General features: G+C 36.9%; 1 protein-coding gene across 8 annotated transcripts in view; it reads right to left on the reverse strand.

The window, feature by feature from the left end:
* The window catches only part of LOC106875416 (diacylglycerol kinase delta), a 173,604-nt gene that overhangs the window by 96,166 nt on the left and 63,358 nt on the right, over positions 1–14,080 (reverse strand). For all 8 annotated transcript variants that reach the window (XM_014923541.3, XM_089337787.1, XM_014923542.3 and 5 more), the window contains 2 exons: positions 13,961–14,023; positions 1,031–1,111 (listed from right to left, as the gene is read on the reverse strand). In XM_014923541.3, the coding sequence (XP_014779027.1) occupies positions 1,031–1,111; positions 13,961–14,023 (144 nt within the window). The remainder of the gene's footprint in view (positions 1–1,030; positions 1,112–13,960; positions 14,024–14,080) is intronic.

A 14,080-nucleotide genomic window follows, 5' to 3' on the forward strand; every position in this document is an offset into this window, starting at 1 on the left:
ACTCCAGTACTAGGACTGTTACTTAATTCATGCCCACTCTCATTCGCTCATTCATTCATTCATCTTTATCATTTAACATCCACTTTCTCACACTCGCATAGGCGCAGACAAGGCAGTGTGGTAAGAAATTTATTTTCTAACTACATGGTTCTGTGTGTGTGTGTGTGTGTGTGTGTGTGTGTGTGTGTGTGTGTGTGCGTGTGCGTGCGTGCGTGCGTGCGTGTGTTGCCTTGGGCAAGTGTTTTCTACTATAGCCCCAGGCCAACCAACACCTTGCAAATAGATTTGATTGGTGTGTGTGCATTGGAGTGCGGGGTCTCCACATCATGTGATTGTTGTAAATGAATATCATTCATTTCCTCTATTCTGCAAAAAACATGTCTGGCCATGAGGAGATATAACCCTACTTGGAAAGAGGTAAGGGTTGGCGACAGGAAGAGTATCCAGCTGCCTCAATGAACTCTGTCTGGCCCATGCAAGCATGAAAAAAATGCTTGTTCAAACAATGATGATGGTGATGATGATGATGATGATGATGATGATGATGATGATGTTGACGTTGACTGGATAATATAGTCCTAAATACACTAAGACTGATCATAAACCAGAATGCTTTATTTTTTTTCTTACTGGCTGGGCCTGAAGGAAAGGGCAGTATTCATAGCCTTCTTCACAGGTCCTCCCAGACCAGTGAGATTCTGGGCCATAAACATTTCTCCAGAATTTGTCTAAGTCAACACCTACAGGGCTGACATGAGCAGGGATGGCATTCTAGAGGACTATCTCTTTTCTTGGCATGAAACCCAAGGTTCTTTTGTGGAGGATGGAAATGTGTACAGCTTTAAATATACTGAGCCTTAGCGTATGACTGGGGATTATTTTAATGATGCAAACCCCCCAAACCACCCTCTAAGTTAATTATTTTGACTGAACCTGAACTTCACCCCAAGAACAAGAACCGGTGGATGGAAGGGGACCATCCCCTGTCAATAAACCAGAACAGTAGAGAGAAGAGAGAATGTTTGTTTACCTGGAAACTATGATTAATGTTTTTGGTACTGCATTCAGCAACACTTAGGTCAGACAGGTCAATCTCATCAAAGATTGCAAACTGGAAAGGAAAAAAAAAATAATAATGATAATAATAATAATTTCAAAGTTTGACACAAGGCCAGCAATTTGGGGGAGGGGTTAAGTTGATTACATCGATCCCAGTGTTCAACTGGTACTTATTTTATCTACCCTGAAAGGATGAAAGGCAATGTCATTTGAACTCAGAACGTAAAGACAGACCAAGTGCCACTTAGCATTTTGATCAGCATGCTAACGATTCTGCCAGCCCACCGCCTCAATGATGATGATGATGATGATGCATAATAACAACAACAACAAATTACAGTGATGATGATAATGATGGCAACAAAATAATTCGCATAACAGCTTAGCTCCAAACATATACACCTGTCTCTTAATGTCAGTCTCCAAAATATAGAAAATTAAAAGAGAATAGTAAACCAATGAAAACTACAAAGAAATACTCTTCGTATATCACACAGCAATACTTTATCCAAAACATAAAAGTGCTATAAAAGAGACATAGAAGCTATGGAGAAAGAAGAGAGAGGTAAGGAACTATATTACACCAAACACACTGGCGAATGTATGGAGATTTGCAGTAAACAATAATAAAATCCCATAAAGAGAAGTAGACAAACTTATAGACAGAATACACACTGAAAATTAAACATAACTGCACATTAAAAAAATAACCTGCTACAAACAAATAAAAACATCATTAAACAACCAACAACATACAAAATGCATAAGATTTGCCACAAGAAAGAAAGCAACACAATAGAGATGACCACACATACAATAAGTGAGAAGTCAAACCAAAGTAAAAATACAGCACAACCAACCATGCAAAAATCAAATAAAGCAGTACAGCAAATCAAAAACAGGGAAAAAAAAAAAGTAAAACTCCAAAAAGATGATGAGACCATAAAAGTTTGTTTGTTTGTTCAAGGATAATCCTGAGAAGAAGGCAAAGGTAAGATGATGAGTGTAATAAGGGAATACGAAAAAGAAAATTCTCCCTCTCTCTCTCTCTCTGTATATATATATATATATATATATATATATATATATATATATATATATATATATATGTTAAAGCACAAACAGAAAACTAACTACATGATGATAATAATAATAGATTTAGGAAAAGAGAAAAAGTCTAGAAAAGAAAAGATATCAAAATAGAATTACAAAATATACTGAAGCAGAAGTAAAGAGAGAAACTACTCGATGAAACCGTGAGGCTCAACAGAGATGTAATTGAAAATGAAAGCAAACTGGTTCAAAAGCTTTGTGCTACAAGCAGAAACAGAAAGCCTGATTGCAGCTGCATAAAACTATCATCAAATCACTAACAACTCCAAAAATAAAACAGTGAAAGAAGATGCTAATGTCCTTTGTTAGAGGCACAAGGCTCGAATTTGGGGGGAGGGGGTAAGTCGATTACATCAACCCCAGGGCTCAATGGTACTTGTTTTATTGACCCCAAAAGGATGAAAGGTAAAGTCAACCTTGGTGGAATTTGAACTCAGAACATAAAGGCGGATGAAATACCACTAAGCATTTTTCCCAGCATGCTAACAATTCTACCAGCTCACTACCTTTGAAAATAATATCAAGTATAGACAGTGCAACCAGCACAGTGAGAAAGTTAACCACAATGTTTCTGGCTGCACAGTCCTTGCAAAGCCCAGATATATACACAGTCATCGTTAAGTCGGCAGCCATGTTCACTGAGCAATATACCAACAGACAAGTGGTACAAAATGTATGAAACAGGACAGAGGACAACAACATAGTCACAATCATCTGAGACATATCTTATCTGAAGAAGATCAAAGCAAACCATCCAGATATGATAATCAAGGGCTAGAATGGAAATATTCGTTAATAGACGTGATACTTCCTGACCCCCCCCCAAAAAAAAATATTGCTCAAAAGGAAATAGAGACAATCTGTCAAAATATAAGGATTTTGAAATCAAAATAAACAGGATGTGGAGCTTGAAAGTAAATATAGTAGCAATAATAATTGGAGTACAAGGTATGATAAAAAAAAATTAACAAATATATACCAGGGCTCACAACATTACTCACAACTCCTAAAATAGCTCTACTAGTTACAGCTCACGTCCTCTGAAGTCACTCAATTCCTATTTCCAAATAACACACTATCTGCACATAACACATACACTACACAATAACCACCCAATAAAACAACATAGCATACACTCCTGCATAACAAATATCTAACACGATCTCCCATTCTACACAGCTGTAACTCATTAATACCACACAGACAACATACCATACACAATAACTTATCTGACCCTGGAACCTGTAACATCAATTATCCAGCATATTTATAACATGTTAACCACTCAACACAATAACACACTCTATACAATGGAAGAAACACTAAAATATCACCAAAAGCAATACACCAAACGCATTAACAAAGTAACACTGATGTAGTATGCTAACACAGATCTACATTGCAAAACCACACCACCAGGGTCACAGAAATGCACCTAACGATGCAATAAAAATGCACATGAAACTGTCCAAAATATAAGCAAGAACAACAACAATAGTTTCTGATTTAAGCACAAAACCAGTAATTTTTTAGGGAAGAGAATTAGTCTATACCATTGACACCAATACTTAGACTAACCAAAAAAAGGGCAAAAAGCAAAGCTGACATCAGCAGCATTTGAATTCAAAGCATAGCATTTTTTCTGCGATTCTAATGATTCAGTGCCACCTTAAATAATAAATGGTTTGTAATTTAAGCACAAGGCCAACAAATTTGCAAGGAAGGAATCAATTGATACCCTTGAGCCCTATACTTGACTTGCACTTTATTCTATCAACTCTGGCTTTATGAAAGGCAAAGTTAACCTTCACAGGATTTCAACTCAGAATGCAAGGCACTTGAACAAATACTGTGATACATTGTAACCAGCACCAACAATTCTTTCAAACTTTGTAATTGCTTCAAATTTAGGCATAGGGCTCGCAGTTCTGAAGGTAGAAGGACAGTCATTTGGCATTAATCTCAGTACCTGATTGGAACAAAGTTTACCTCAGCAGGATTCAGTTTCGAACACACTAACAATTCTGCCAATCCTCCAATAATAATAATAATAATAATGATGATGATGATGATGATGATGATGATGATGATGATGATGATGATATAGGAAATAATACAACAATTATATTGAAATGAATGAATGGCTGAAAATGGGATAAAGAATAAAAATAGTAGGGAAAGGAAGAGAAAAGAAAGAGGAAGAAGAAGAGAAAAGGAAGAGGAATGGAGAAAGAGATCAGAGGAAGTAGAGAAGAGGATGGAAAGGAGGGAGAAAATGAGAGGGAGGGAAAAGAAGAAAATCAGAGATGAGAGGGAGAAAGAGAAAAAGGAAGATAAAGAAAGTGAGGTAGAAAGAGAGAAAATGAGAGAGAGAAAGTGAGTCAACTTCTGCAATTAAGCAAATTAGTTGCTCTCCAGCCCTTTCTCTAATAACTCCAGCAACTTCCGACACATTTCTGTTTTTATCCACACCACCCATGTCTCTACTCTATGAACCAATATACTTGCTCCTTTCCTCACCCAAACTGCCGGCTCTAATATCAAGTCAAAGCAAATATGTCACTAGTGCATGCTACCCTCTATTAAAGCCAAGCCATCTGCCGGGCATCTGCACTCCTGCTATGCACTTGCCTGCCTAGTGCCGAGACTTGCTTTCCTTGGCTTCATAAGCACATCATCCTTCACAACTTCTGCTTTCTGCAACCAGATCCCATAACCATTTCAGTCTTACCTGAACCACCTCTCTCTTCCTTTAAGATGAGACAAGAAGGAGTTCCTTTCACCCTTGTGCTATCCATCAGGGAAAATATATTTACTCTTACCTTGATACCATACTCGTCCCCTTATCTTCCAAATCATACCAAGTCCACTGTCAACGTAATCAAAAAACTTTGACTGCATTTTCTCTGTACTGCATGCAAATTCTACTGTGTACTGTACGTAGGCAGGATACGTTGCTATTTGTGTGGTAATTTCCAGGAACGATACCCAGATAGTCCACAAATCTAGAACCTGTCACTTTAATATAGGTCTGGTTGTTCTCCATCACTATGGATCAGATGAGACTTGTAAAGCACAAGATAAAGTGCTTCATCTTCAACCTTGAAATAACTTCTCGGCGAGGTAACAATATACACGCCAACTTCCCAAGATTCCATCTTCCATTTCACCCCTCTTCCCAAATTCACTTCCAGTGTTCTCTGCTCTGCTTCTTCTTTCAAGATTGTACTTGATCTATTTTGTGTAAATGTGTTCGGTGTGTAGGGGTATCTGTATGAAAGTGTATACTCTCAAATATTTGCATATGTGTTTGTACAACTGTTTGCATGCTCTCTCCAACTCTCTCCTTCCCTCCCCCCCTCTCTCTCTCTCTGCATGTCGATGAAGGTGTAACTTTAAATACCTGGTCACTCTGAAAACTCAGTTGCAAAATTTGTGATAAAATTACAAAACTACTTTGATCTGTTCAATGCATGAGATTCTTGATGTTTGACCTCCCACCCCACCCTTGCCATGGGCTCTGACTCAGCACACCTACAATCAGAGAAATTCTATCATATCATATCTTTCATCCACACAGTATATCTTAAAATACATTATTTAACATGTCCTTCTGAGAGAGATTTGGTTGCCATTTTTAACTGGTCAAGCAAGAATAAAGAAACTTCCCTATTTATTCAATGTAAAGAAGATGATTATATTATAGACACAATAGCTTGGTTAATCAGCAGTGCATGAGTGGTGGAGGTGGGTGAACCACTAGCCGTCAGCCCTCAACTCATCAGAAGATGATAGTTCAACTCATAGGGGTACCATCATAACAGATGGGTTGTCATGAGCATCGAACCTGGTGTAGACCATTCCTCTTTAAGTTAGACAATAAATTTTTTCCAGAGAGAGAGAGAAACAGAGAGAAGAAATACTGGATACATAATATTGACTGAGGTCAGCAGTTATTTAGCACTAGGTCAGTCCTGACCCAGCAGACCTATTATCTAAGATATTCCAGCCATGATCATCCTATGTCTGAGAACTACATTCTCTAATGTGAACTTCCAATTTTACAGATAATATGAAGTGATTTGAGATTTGGTTGCTATTTCTAGCATGAAAAGTGACCACATAAATGCTTCCTATTTCGCTTGTGATGTGATGAGCCTCACTATAGTGACAGGATAGATACCATAAGATTAAGGGGAGGAGGAGGAGGAGGAGGAAGCTGTAACTATGTAACTTGATCTCAACACATATAGAAATCACAGGGGGATTTACCATCAACAAAAGTTGACTGAATTAATCTTAATTCATGACTGGTACTTACTGCAACAATCTATTTTAGATTAATGAAATAAATGTCCGCCTGTCTGTGTCTCCCTCTCTTCATCGTATATCAACTCCATTTCCTCATAACGTTAACTCTTTCCCGGAAATTAGTTTGGTTATACAATAAGTGATTACAGGTTGCATATGGGAACAGAAAGAAAAAGAAAATAGTACAAGAAAAATGTTAATATTCACTAAGAAATGAAAGCTGGCCATATAGTTAAGAAGCTTGCCTTGCAATCACATGGTTTTGAGTTCAATCCTACAGCATGGCACTTTAGACAAGTGTATTCAACTATAACCCCAAGTCAACCAATGTGTTATTTGGAAATTTGGTAAACAGAAACTGTGTGGAAGTTCATCCTTTATGTGTATGTGAGCATGCATGCATGTGTGCATACGTGTGTATGTGTGCATACGTGTATTTGTGTAGGTGTCTTTGTATTTGTTCCTACCACCGCTTGACAACTGGTGTTGGTTTATTTATGTCCCTGCAACTTAGTGGTTAGGTAAAAAGGACAATAAGTACCAAGGTTGAAAAATATATACTGGGGTCAATTTGCTCGACTAAACCTTTCAAGGGGGTGCCCCAGCATGACAGCAGATCAATGACTGAAACATGGAAAAGATAGGAAAATAGAAGTGGGATGGATGGAAGAAGCAGTGAACAGAAGATGGTATTAATTTTAGTCTCTTCAGTTATAGCCCTTTACTTTCTAAATTTATATCCCACCAAGGTTAACTTAAGTTTTTTATTTGTCTCGAGAATGAGGAGCAGTAAATAAACCATGTAACAGTATTATACTGGGCTGACACAATTAACTAAATTGACTATACTCTCACCTTGGCAAGAAGATAAAAAAAAAGAAGAAGAAGAAGAAGAAAAATGTGTGGGAAATGTCAGAAATCAACGTTTGCAAAGAAACTTCAAATCTTCTTGAGTCAGTCGGTGTTACTGAGCAAGGTACATAACTCTGCTTGCTCCAATTGACCTCGAGAGAGTAAACAAACATTCTCTCCAAGCAAAAATTATTCCATTTAATCAAGCATGAAAAAATAGATATAAAGCAAGAAAAAAAAATTTAATAAAGACCAAGGTCACATCAGATGACCTTTCTTGGTATGAAAATATATGCATGCATGCACACACACACACGTAAAAATAAAAAAAAACACAATATTGTATTTTCTCAATTTAAAAAAAAACTGAACATTTGCATGCTAAAACAGGGGTTCAGAGATTAAAAAAAAAATACCGGCTCTCCCTTCAGCAAAATTTGCTGCCATGCACCCTCTTTGCTAATTCAGAAGACAAAATAGAGATGGCATCCAACTTCTTTTTCTTCTTTCCACATCAGTGGTATTGCATAAGATTAAAAAGTTTAAACTATCTCAATTTTATTAACCATTGTGCAGGCATGACTGTGATTAAGAAGTACACATTGCAATAACATGGCTTTTAGGTTCAGTCCCACTGTGTGGTACCTTAAGCAAGCCTGAGGCCAACAAATACTACAAAAGGACCCCAAATTAAAGGAAATTTTACACATACACAAAAACATTAGAAGCCACAAACAACTGAAATCACTAAAAAAGATTCTCATAAAGGCAAAATTATTTTCTAAAATAATGGATGCAAAAGTGAAAAAATGTGGTCGACCAAATTGTGCAACATGCCCAAACCTTCTAGAAGGATAAGAATTCCATTTCAAAGAGGGACAAAAATTCAAAATCAAATCTGACTTTACTTGTGCTTCAGAAAACCTGATTTATGTTATAAGATGCTCGGGCTGCCACCAAAACTACATAGGGTCCACAGGATTATCATCAGTCGCAGATACACTCTGCATCGACAGCAGATTGCATTCCCAGAATACAGAATGCTACCCTTTAGTGAACATATTGAAAAATGCGCAAAGCAAATGCTACCACAATTTGTAATCTTTCCATTCTATCAATGTGCCATTGGAACATCAACACAAGTTAGATTAAATAAGGAAACCTTCTTCATTGAAAAATATAAGCCAAAACTTAACCATTTCTAACATTTTTGAATAAGGAAACTCACCTCATTGAAAAAATATAAAGCAAAACCTAACCATTTGTAACATTCTATCCCTTCTAAACCAAATCATGTTAAATTAATAAAACTAGTCATTCCCAACATTTTTGATTATCTCCCTTATACCGGAAAAAATCCCTGAATACCTTCCCCTGTCTGGAACTCCATATTTCACAACATAGTGAAGACATGATATGATATAGGTTGAGAAATTTGAAAAGAAAATACGAAACTGGTTATTTCTCCAAAAACAATGTTACTATACGCAAAATTTTATAACATTTTTCTAATGTAACGATTTAAATGTATTCTTTAACTATATAACACCAGCCTTCTGTAGTTTTTTTCACTCTTTTTTGTCTTTCATATATATATATATATATATATATATTGTTATATTCCAGGATGGTTGCTTTTTTTCCCCTCCCCTTGCCAAATAAACACACATTATATATTCGTTCTTCACTCATTCATTATTGTTCTTATTTTATCTTATGTCCATTGTCTGGGAATCGTTTGCCACACATCTGTGACCTCATCAACAACTCTTCCAGCCATGTGTATCCTCCTGTTCTGTTTAGTCTATGATGAAAGATTTCCAGACAATGGACATAAGATAAAATAAGAGATGATGATGATGAATAAATGAGTGAAGAATGGATATATAGTGTGCGTGTATATTTGGCAAGAAAAAAAAAATGACCGTCCTGAAATATAAGAATATCTGTTTTAACACATGATTTCACATCAGGAATCTTGCAAAGCAAATTCATAAGCGTATACATACACACACACACACACATAAAGATAAATTTACCACACACACACATTTACATACATCAGAGAGGCAAATTCAATGCTAAAGCTTGGTTTTATTGATGATACAGTTACCAGATTGAAATACCTTAAAACAGAATATATATTTCACAAACAATAACCCTTTTGTATCTAAAGAGATTAAATCTGTTAAGTTTTGGAAGTACATTTTAAATGACATCCTATCTTCTTTCCCTAACCAACCATGACTGTCATTCAGGAGACATTGAAAAAATGATTTTACAAAATGGGACATGCTACACTCTGAAAGTCAAGAAAACTATAATTAATATTTTGTATTAAGAGAATATATAAAAAAGCCAAAAGAATTATTCATTGACTCATTGTATTTTGATGTTTTGTTTTAATTTTTTTTTTTTAATTCTTTTACATTGATGTGGCCGGATAGAACCTTGGGCAAGTATCTTCTACTATAGTCATGGGCTAACCAAAGCCTTTTGAGTAGATTTGGTAGATGGAAACTGAAAGAAGCCTCTGTACGTGTGTGTGTGTGTGTGTGTGTGTGTACGTACAAGCACACGCGGACATATAGCATCTCCTTTCCTTGACATCACATGATAGTTGTAAGCAAGTGTCGCTGTCATGAAAGTGGTATCCTTCATTTCCAATCTTTTGAGACATGTCCTTACTTGGAAACAAGGAGAGGATTAGTGATAGTAAGGGCATCAGGCCATAGAAAATCCACCTCAACAAATTCCATACAATCCATGCAAGCATGGAAAGGTGTACATTAAATGATGATGATGATGATGATATAAGCCAGTAAACATTAAATCTCTTGTCTATGGAGATAATCCAATGCCAATGATAGAATATAAACTGGTACCATATTACCCTGATCAGTTCTATTCTACTCTGTCTAATTGATGTTAATATCTCATTTGGCTGAATTATCTACCTGATGTGAGAGAACATAATTGGAAAAGAATGTCTGTAATCTTGACTGGATTATAATTGAATGTGAACCAGAAATCAACCAGAAAGGTTGCAATCACAATCCATCAGTTGTGAGCCAACATGGTATCTACAAAGAGACCTTAAGTAAAGAAAGACAGCAATGAAAGCTAGAAGTACGTGGCACAGTACACAGAATAAAACACAAGAAGACAGAAAAGGAATCATGAAAAGAGCCATAAAGAAGAAAGGATGCATTAGCACATCAGTAGTAGTGTTGGTAAATTTCAAGAAGCATAGAATTTTTGAAGAATAGTGTCTTGACAGGTATCAAGTGACTCAGGTAATTTATTCCATAATTCAAAAATTCTGAGTGTGAAAAATGTTTCAGAAAGTCAATGGTGTTGTGCTGTGCTGCTCTTTGATTTTATGTCTACAAAAGTAAGAGAGGTGTTGAACTTGTAAAAAGGGCAGAAGTTGTTGAAAAGGGGACAGATATGTCTACAAGTAAGAGAGGTGTTGAACTTGTAAAAAGGGCAGAAGTTGTTGAAAAGGGGACAGATATGTCTACAAGTAAGAGAGGTGTTGAACTTGTAAAAAGGGCAGAAGTTGTTGAAAAGGGGACAGATATGTCTACAAGTAAGAGAGGTGTTGAACTTGTAAAAAGGGCAGAAGTTGTTGAAAAGGGGACAGATATGTCTACAAGTAAGAGAGGTGTTGAACTTGTAAAAAGGGCAGAAGTTGTTGAAAAGGGGACAGATATGTCTACAAGTAAGAGAGGTGTTGAACTTGTAAAAAGGGCAGAAGTTGTTGAAAAGGGGACAGATATGTCTACAAGTAAGAGAGGTGTTGAACTTGTAAAAAGGGCAGAAGTTGTTGAAAAGGGGACAGATATGTCTACAAGTAAGAGAGGTGTTGAACTTGTAAAAAGGGCAGAAGTTGTTGAAAAGGGGACAGATATGTCTACAAGTAAGAGAGGTGTTGAACTTGTAAAAAGGGCAGAAGTTGTTGAAAAGGGGACAGATATGTCTACAAGTAAGAGAGGTGTTGAACTTGTAAAAAGGGCAGAAGTTGTTGAAAAGGGGACAGATATGTCTACAAGTAAGAGAGGTGTTGAACTTGTAAAAAGGGCAGAAGTTGTTGAAAAGGGGACAGATATGTCTACAAGTAAGAGAGGTGTTGAACTTGTAAAAAGGGCAGAAGTTGTTGAAAAGGGGACAGATATGTCTACAAGTAAGAGAGGTGTTGAACTTGTAAAAAGGGCAGAAGTTGTTGAAAAGGGGACAGATATGTCTACAAGTAAGAGAGGTGTTGAACTTGTAAAAAGGGCAGAAGTTGTTGAAAAGGGGACAGATATGTCTACAAGTAAGAGAGGTGTTGAACTTGTAAAAAGGGCAGAAGTTGTTGAAAAGGGGACAGATATGTCTACAAGTAAGAGAGGTGTTGAACTTGTAAAAAGGGCAGAAGTTGTTGAAAAGGGGACAGATATGTCTACAAGTAAGAGAGGTGTTGAACTTGTAAAAAGGGCAGAAGTTGTTGAAAAGGGGACAGATATGTCTACAAGTAAGAGAGGTGTTGAACTTGTAAAAAGGGCAGAAGTTGTTGAAAAGGGGACAGATATGTCTACAAGTAAGAGAGGTGTTGAACTTGTAAAAAGGGCAGAAGTTGTTGAAAAGGGGACAGATATGTCTACAAGTAAGAGAGGTGTTGAACTTGTAAAAAGGGCAGAAGTTGTTGAAAAGGGGACAGATATGTCTACAAGTAAGAGAGGTGTTGAACTTGTAAAAAGGGCAGAAGTTGTTGAAAAGGGGACAGATATGTCTACAAGTAAGAGAGGTGTTGAACTTGTAAAAAGGGCAGAAGTTGTTGAAAAGGGGACAGATATGTCTACAAGTAAGAGAGGTGTTGAACTTGTAAAAAGGGCAGAAGTTGTTGAAAAGGGGACAGATATGTCTACAAGTAAGAGAGGTGTTGAACTTGTAAAAAGGGCAGAAGTTGTTGAAAAGGGGACAGATATGTCTACAAGTAAGAGAGGTGTTGAACTTGTAAAAAGGGCAGAAGTTGTTGAAAAGGGGACAGATATGTCTACAAGTAAGAGAGGTGTTGAACTTGTAAAAAGGGCAGAAGTTGTTGAAAAGGGGACAGATATGTCTACAAGTAAGAGAGGTGTTGAACTTGTAAAAAGGGCAGAAGTTGTTGAAAAGGGGACAGATATGTCTACAAGTAAGAGAGGTGTTGAACTTGTAAAAAGGGCAGAAGTTGTTGAAAAGGGGACAGATATGTCTACAAGTAAGAGAGGTGTTGAACTTGTAAAAAGGGCAGAAGTTGTTGAAAAGGGGACAGATATGTCTACAAGTAAGAGAGGTGTTGAACTTGTAAAAAGGGCAGAAGTTGTTGAAAAGGGGACAGATATGTCTACAAGTAAGAGAGGTGTTGAACTTGTAAAAAGGGCAGAAGTTGTTGAAAAGGGGACAGATATGTCTACAAGTAAGAGAGGTGTTGAACTTGTAAAAAGGGCAGAAGTTGTTGAAAAGGGGACAGATATGTCTACAAGTAAGAGAGGTGTTGAACTTGTAAAAAGGGCAAAGGTTGTTGAAAAGGGGACAGATATGTCTACAAGTAAGAGAGGTGTTGAATCAATACATTCAAAATATAGTAAAAGACAGACGGAAGATATTCATCTGCATGTTTCTGAACAGCTTCCATCAGATCAATATTCTGCATAAGATGGGCATTCCAAACTGGAGATGTAAACTATAAGTGTGGACAAACTATAGCCATGTATAGCTTTAAATAGCTAGTGAGCAGCTGGCAAAGGTCTTACTAAATAATGCAAGGACACCTTTGGCCATTTTGACAATTTCAGAAATGCGGTTCGTTCAACAGATCATTGTCAACAATAATGCCTCAGTCATGTTCACCAGCAGATTGATTAAGGTTAGTCTTGTGGTGCAAGTAGGAAAATACAAGGCTTTTTGTACCAAAATGTACAGTGGTACATTTGTCCAGTCAGCTTGAGCTGCCAGTCAGTAATCCACTGCTGCATTGTGTCTGGGATAGATTGCAGGAAAGCTCTAAAGTGTATCGGATCCCTTCTTTATCTCAAGATACACTTTAAAGTCATCTGCATATATCAACACAGTAACATGTTTCAATCTGGCATCTATTTCATTAATGTATACAATAAACAACAGAGGACCAAGGACAGATCCTTGCAGGACACCAGATGTCATTGCATAAAGTGTAGGATGTTTTCATACAACCCTAACCCGTTTTCAATTAAGAATGAAGAACTCCAGCCAGAGAACTATTTTTTCAGTTTCCACCTACCAAACTCACTCACTAGGCTTTGGTCAAACCAAGGCAGCCGTAGGAAAACATATACCCAAGGAGCTGCATAGTAGGACTGAACCCAAGACCTCATGATTGCAAAGAAAGCGAAGTACTTAACTACACAACCATGCCTACACCTTTAGCAAAGTCAACCTCAGTGAGATTTGAACACAGAAAGCCTGAACAACTGCTGCAAGGTATTCTATCTGACTTTTTAATGATCCTACAATTCACTGCTATAAGTTTGTTATATTCAGTTCTGTTGACTGCATGGGTTCATTGCTATAGGTTTCGGAAAACATTTAAGGAAGAAAAAACTGAAATGCATTAATCACATACCTTTGTATCTTTTGCATAGTACAATTTACGTCCTTTTAATTTAAAATATTTCCGTCGATAACCCTGCAACAGAAAGAGTGCAATGTAAATAATGTAAATAATGTAAATAATGCAACCAAA

This window comes from Octopus bimaculoides, chromosome 19 (assembly GCF_046866305.1).
Source record: "Octopus bimaculoides isolate indiv1 chromosome 19, ASM4686630v1, whole genome shotgun sequence".
Taxonomy (NCBI): Eukaryota; Metazoa; Mollusca; class Cephalopoda; order Octopoda; family Octopodidae; genus Octopus; species Octopus bimaculoides.